Source organism: Boleophthalmus pectinirostris, unplaced genomic scaffold, assembly GCF_026225935.1.
Source record: "Boleophthalmus pectinirostris isolate CB_2022bp ecotype Guang Dong unplaced genomic scaffold, ASM2622593v1 HiC_scaffold_22, whole genome shotgun sequence".
Lineage (NCBI taxonomy): Eukaryota > Metazoa > Chordata > Actinopteri > Gobiiformes > Gobiidae > Boleophthalmus > Boleophthalmus pectinirostris.
In genome coordinates this window covers 25,696,953-25,703,435 of record NW_026571190.1, presented here as the reverse complement: position 1 = coordinate 25,703,435, position 6,483 = coordinate 25,696,953, and the positions used below count along the sequence as shown (strand labels likewise).

At 37.9% G+C, this 6,483-nt stretch overlaps 1 protein-coding gene across 6 annotated transcripts in view; it reads right to left on the bottom strand.

Moving 5' to 3' along the window:
- Positions 1–94: 94 nt before the first annotated feature.
- septin9b (septin 9b) overlaps positions 95–6,483 on the bottom strand; it is an 85,665-nt gene continuing 79,276 nt past the window's right edge. For all 6 annotated transcript variants that reach the window (XM_055157972.1, XM_020938455.2, XM_020938454.2 and 3 more), the window contains 4 exons: positions 4,616–4,711; positions 4,423–4,519; positions 1,799–1,850; positions 95–1,542 (listed from right to left, as the gene is read on the bottom strand). In XM_055157972.1, the coding sequence (XP_055013947.1) occupies positions 1,329–1,542; positions 1,799–1,850; positions 4,423–4,519; positions 4,616–4,711 (459 nt within the window). In that variant the 3' untranslated portion in view covers positions 95–1,328. The remainder of the gene's footprint in view (positions 1,543–1,798; positions 1,851–4,422; positions 4,520–4,615; positions 4,712–6,483) is intronic.

Sequence of the window (6,483 nt, the reverse complement as noted above, 5' to 3'; positions counted from 1 at the left end):
CCATCTCACGGTGATTGGACAAGAATCAGGTAGAAATTATAATTATACAAAAAATGTATAAATAAAATAAAAATGAATAACACAAGAGGCCTGATTTAAACAACAAAATATTTATTCTTAAAGATATATCAAAGATAAATCCTATTCTATAATACCATAACGAATTCCACAAGTTCTATACAACAATAAACAAAGTGAAACCCAATAACTTTCCTGGAAAAAGGGAATATCTTTTGTTCATTTGTATAGAAAATTGCTGTGAAAATATAGGAAATTTATCTGAAGTTTTAATTTCTAAATATCAACATTTTTCAAATGGTGGATTGGAGTGAATCTAAATGTAAGTGTAATTTTTGCGATAAAATGTATACAGGCAAACGTAAAAAAAAAAAAAAAAAGTCTGAGGATATTTAATGGAAACAATGGAAGTTTGATGCATTGGTTACATTTAACATACACATAAATATTATTCATAATCAATGTATACTATGTGTGCTTCTCTTTTGAACAAATCTTTTATTTGGTTTACAGTCAAACAAAAGTTATAATGGTGGCACAAATCACTCTCATATACAATAATATACTGTATGATCAAAAACATCAGCAATTAAAATACAATATGAATCAAGCACTGTAAAAACACATGGCATAACACAATATGAAGACAATGAACTGGCAAAATGGGTTTAAAACATCAATGTAAGACAATAAAAAGTGAGGAACCATTTTGTTTGAAATCTGCTCCACACTGCCATGACTGTGTACACTGTGGAGGTGTCAATAATGTACTTTGAACTAAACATGGCTAAATAATCCTATACAAATCTACACATCACAACACTACCAGTTGGATTTTGGGTACAAGTATGGATAGTACTTTTTATATTGATATTTTAGTTGCTTAATTTCTGTCAGTGGTGTATGATGGAAATATATAATGCCTTAATTAAGAGAAATACAGCACCTGAATACTTAACTGCAGTCATGACAACCATATAATTAAGAATGTGACGTACTGTGCTTTAAGTGCATCTGCATGTGGTCTGTCTGAAGTAGCCTATTGTGGAGATGGAGACTCTAATGAGCAGTCATGGGCAAATATGGAATAATGTAGGACTGTAGAAAATAAAAAACTACTCTCCATAATGTAATGGTGACTTTGGCATATCTGTCACTTAAATAAGAGTTGTGGTGCAGGTAGTAGTAAATCTATCTAAAACAACACACTTCACAGCATAAGAAGGGGACTTGTTATGTAAACTGAACATCTCAATGACCTTGTGCATCTATTTACTTCCTGATTTCTTTTCGACCTAGGATCCTTTCATCTACATCTCATGGGACATGACTTCATGCTGTGTGGGCACTCCGTTGGCTTGTGCTGGGGCAGGCTGCGCCTCTATCTGACCATTGGCTTTGGGCTGGAGCACTGGATGTCCAGGGGACTGAGAGTTGATGTGGTTTGATTCGTTTAACCGCCGGACCCTGTATGTCTCATAGTGAATGCTCCCTGTGATGTCTTTGATGTTCTGCATGTGAGTCCTGGAGGAAAGAGATAAGTGTTAGAAAATTATGCTCAGAACTAGCCTATGCCATGTCGAGGTTGCCACAGCAACACAGCATCACAGTGATATTGTAAGCTGTATTTTTATACTGAAATTTTTCTTTCTTTTCTTCAGAAATATCACCCCGAATACCATAACTCTCATGTATACACTTGGCATTTGTAGTGGCTTATTTTTATATGTCGCCATGAAAAAATGTGTTGAGTACATTAGTCTGGCATGTACTTTCTTACCTTATGAGGAGATCTCGCAGGTAGGCAAACTCACAGTGTGAAATATTCTCAACTGCAAAGGAAAAAAATGCAATATTAATATCTTATTTCAATGAACAAAAAAGTCATAATTTCAAGTAACATATCTCTAAACTAAAGGCCCTGCAGCAAAATGTCATTTTCTAAATGGCCACTAGATGGTAATATTTCACATTAAAGTAAATTCAAGGACACAGTCTAATATGACATGTGCTGCAATTTGCTTAAGCCTAGATAACACACTCCTCCACTTTCAAGTAATTTAATGCATCTCTCCGTTTTTTATTGGAGAAATTTAAGTGAGACGTTTTAACAAACTCCCCATGACAAGCGGCTGCTGCCTCCAGTCGGGCTAACACATGCTTAAATTATAGATTATGTCAAGGGCACAAATGAAAAGAGGAGGTTGCTATTTATGTAAAGCTTTGAAATCCATGGGCAGGAAATTAAATTCACTCTGAAAGGAGTGAAGTGAAATAACTGCTGGGTCTGTGCAGGCTGATTAGTCATGACCAAGGAGAGCTCCAATAACTTGTTAGAAAAGCAAGCTGAGCTGCAGGATCATGGGGAGGCCCAGGGATGTCCCCATGTGCTGAAATACAATTACATACAAAAACTGTTGACTCAAGCCACATTTAATTGGTTACATTGCCTTTAGTTAGTTTGTAAGATGTGTTTTTTATGTGTACTTTGATCTTCAATAGCACAGTACTGTAGTCAAATTGAGGATGTGATAAGGGAATGGGTGCAGTTTTTCAAATGGGGCTTGCTGTAATAGCATATAGGACATTTATGTTGGCTACACAGAGTAAATACATATTCATCTTTTTTCCAAATGAGTCTATGAAATTTATCAACTAGTACACAAAAACACTTAGATTAGACAATAACCACTAGGCTACTAATCTACCTCATAGTAATCTTGGTGTTTTTCAGATTTTAGAATGCAATGCCATTATAGTTACTGTTATGGATCAAGAGTCAGAGTTTTCCTGATTACATGGTGTTCTCATAAGAAATATCTAAAAGTTAAGTTAAAATGATTATCTGAATACAGACAAACTTTATTGAACCATGGGAAATTATTTGTTTATTAGAATAACAAAGAGCAAACACATAAATGGTAATACTACATTCGAAATAAGTAGCAAATAGTGTCAGATAATGCACCATTATTGTATATGTACATGAAAAAATAGAAATTAGAATAGAATATAGTAAATACATCTCAACTATATACAGGATTCTGTAAGGAGAAATAGTGCAAAGATTAAATAGTGAATATCTAATTTTGAAGTATGAAACTGCTTTTTTCTTGTCATCCCATTTGATTTTCTTCTTTTTACATTTCCTCTTTTTTGTGTCCTCCTCCAGAGCAGGGGGTGACATGAGGACATCCACCTGCACAAAGTGTCCTCTGGCAGCACGGCACAGAGTTTGGGCCAAGTCACTAATGTAAAGTGTATCAGAGCCACAGCGCGCTAATGTGGGCTGGGACGTGGGTCTGCCTCCATAAATCTGCTCTTCCTGTCAGCTAAGTCTCCCTAGCGACGCGCTCGACAACACACAGACGTTTTCACCAGATGGACTGATTAAACAGTGCCGGACCAGAAACTTTACACATTCTCCGCATGAAGACAATCTGCTGGAGGCTTAAGTGTGCCCACACAAGGGGTAAATATAGCAGGTACTCAACAACCAAATGACTTATCAAAAATGACTGATGGCTTTGGAAAGAGAGGGTGTTGGAGAAGACTTTTTGCATTACATTTTTGCTTTTGAGTTCTCACTGTGTTTGACTGTATTACGTTACTAAAACTAATTCATATTTATGACTGATGGAAGTGTTTTAGAATAATGGGGAGGGTACAGACAGTTCTCTCAATAGTCATGTGGACTAGAAAATTAGCTAACCACAAAAATCATTTGAGGTTGAACTTAAGATCAAACTAACATAATTCCTTAAAGTCGCACTGCGTAACTTTCATGGTAGAGGGTCCGCTACCCGCTTGTCTCCATGGAGAGATTATAGCTTTGCCTGGAATGTTCCATTTTATGACGGTAAACATATCGATGTATCGTTTATTCATTACAGGTGTTTCTGTTGCTCAAAAACAAATACAGCAATTACTTCTGTGAATAGGGAAGACTCTCCACAGATCTAACATGTAATGTAGCATAGTGCTGTAACCTGCTAGTCTCCCTTGTGATAGATAGCTATAATTTATACTGTGGAACATTCTAGACAAGGCAATAACATTTCCATGGAGACAAGCAGGTGGTGGACCCTCCACTAGAAATGTTACACAGTGCACCTTGAAAGTCCAGATAATCATAGATGAAACGTTCTCTGTATTGAACCACTCCAGGGCGAATGAAGGATTATGTCTCAATAATTGGGTGTGTTGCCTCTTTTTGTTATCAATTTAAAAAACTAAATATAATTCACATTTCTATTTGCTATGCCATGTTTCTCTTTACATTTTTATTCTGTAGCACTTTTATATTTGCTGTCAAATGCAAACTAATACAAATAAACGATATTATTACTACATTTTACAACCTGTTCCAACCTCAAAGCCCCCTGATGCCTTTTGTGCCCTTACCTTCTATAGTCCCCCATTTTGTTTTCCTGCCGAGGATTCTCTTCCCGTTCACCTGGTATTCCTGGTCACTCCCCACAACAGCAAATGGGATCATCTCCTACCACACCATATACAGGATCAATAAAGTTACGGATAGAATCATGTTTAATACAATATAATTTTGACATTTCTTGACAGGCATGTTTAGACTTACCCTGATCTTGTCATTGATCAGCCTGTCCTCGGCGTCCTCGTCAAACTCTTTCTGAGGGTACACGTCGATTCCATTAGCACGCAGGCCTTCTCTAATCTGCACAAGGACAAATAAAGCAAAGCAATGTTACCACGGCAATAAACCAAGCTTAAATCACCACACCACACCAAGTACTGGGAGCAAGGGCAAACTATTCTATAATGACAAGTGAGAAGAAGGTTGGAAAACAAAAGGAGTCCGATTGGTGAACTAAAACAATCAATCAAGTCGAAAGCCTCAATCCATCTTCCAGCAGCGCTGCACCGGCCCCACAGATAAGTCATCGGTCATCATAAAGTGACAATACATTTCTGTTAACTCACAGCCGTGCACTCTGATGCTCAGAAATGCTCAAATCAGATCAAATATATCAATTGTGGTATGGTTACATGTCTGTTAAAAGACCACATTTCAGCACTTGCTGAATGCTTGTGTCTATATCGAGATATTATTTAGCCTGAAATGTTCCACAGTATGGCAATAAAGGTAAAGACGTCTATTCATCTTAAAGTTATTCAATGAAAGAGGTTCTTGGTGCTTTTAAAATACCTTAAAAAAACAGGGTCGTCTCTCTACAGATCTGACCTATACCTTGGCCTTGTATATCTCCATGGAGACATGCATAAGATGCCACAATTTTAATCCAATGCAGTGCAACATTAGCCAGGCTGGTGCCACCTAGTGCCTCTGCTCAATTTCATTTCTCTCCAGTGACTAGGTCAGGAATTGGAATACACGAGACAGTTTGCAAGAACCCTGGAAGTGCGAGTTACAGCCAATCAGCGAAGAGTTGGCAACGATTCCAGAGATTGAGGATTTAAAGCTGGAACAAAGAGAATGTTTGGTGAATTTTATCAAGGGGAAAGACTTCATTGCCCTTTTTCCTACGGGATTTGGGAAAAGCTTAATATACTAGTTCACCCTGTTAGCGTTGCGTTACATATGTCAGGACCAAATAGCAGTGATTGATTAAATGAAAAAAGTACCTGCCTACCGTCGAGCGAACAAATTCTAACACTGCGAGGTCAGATGGTTTCCACAAAGTGAAACCGGCTGATGAATCAGGCTAGTGGAACAGAGGAGACAGCAGGTGGTGCACACACTTCACAGTTAATACTATACTGGAAGGTTCCAGGCAAAACAATAACATCTCCATGGAGAGAAACAGTTGGCGGACCCTCCAATAGAAAAGTTACACAGTGCATCTTTAACATGAGTCACACAGAGATCTGCCCACGTTGCCCATGATGACAACTCAATTTCACAACCATTTTCAGTATACAACTTTATTCTTACAAGCTTTCTCCAAGTTGTACATTACAGGACCAAAACTACAACTGCTACATGCACAGGCTCCGATTAGGTTCACGTGTCAAAACAGAAAAAAGAAAAAAGGAAAAACTGTTTGGCACAAGATATTTCTGGTCAATTATCTCCAGGGTCACACAGTGCAGAGGCAGCCAACCAACACAGAAGCAACATGAGCTCAGGAGCAATGCCAGGCCTTAGTTCTATCCTGTCTTTGTTACCTCTTGGTCAGTGCAGACAATAGAAAGGAGGGGATAACAGAGACACCCATAGTGATCTCATATCCTCCCAAAAAGAATGATACAATTAAGGCATTAAGAGGTATAAAGCAATAAAAAGCATAATAGAAGTTGGCAGGTGGCAGTCTGTCTCCTGCAGATTGTCTTTGGGTTTACCGCTCCAAGAGTTTGAAGTTAAAGGATTACACCTGAGAAAGCATAATGGAAAAGCTGGGATAACACAATTGCAGTGATTTCTTTATGATGAATTATGGCTAAAGCTGCACTGTGTGACTTTACTGG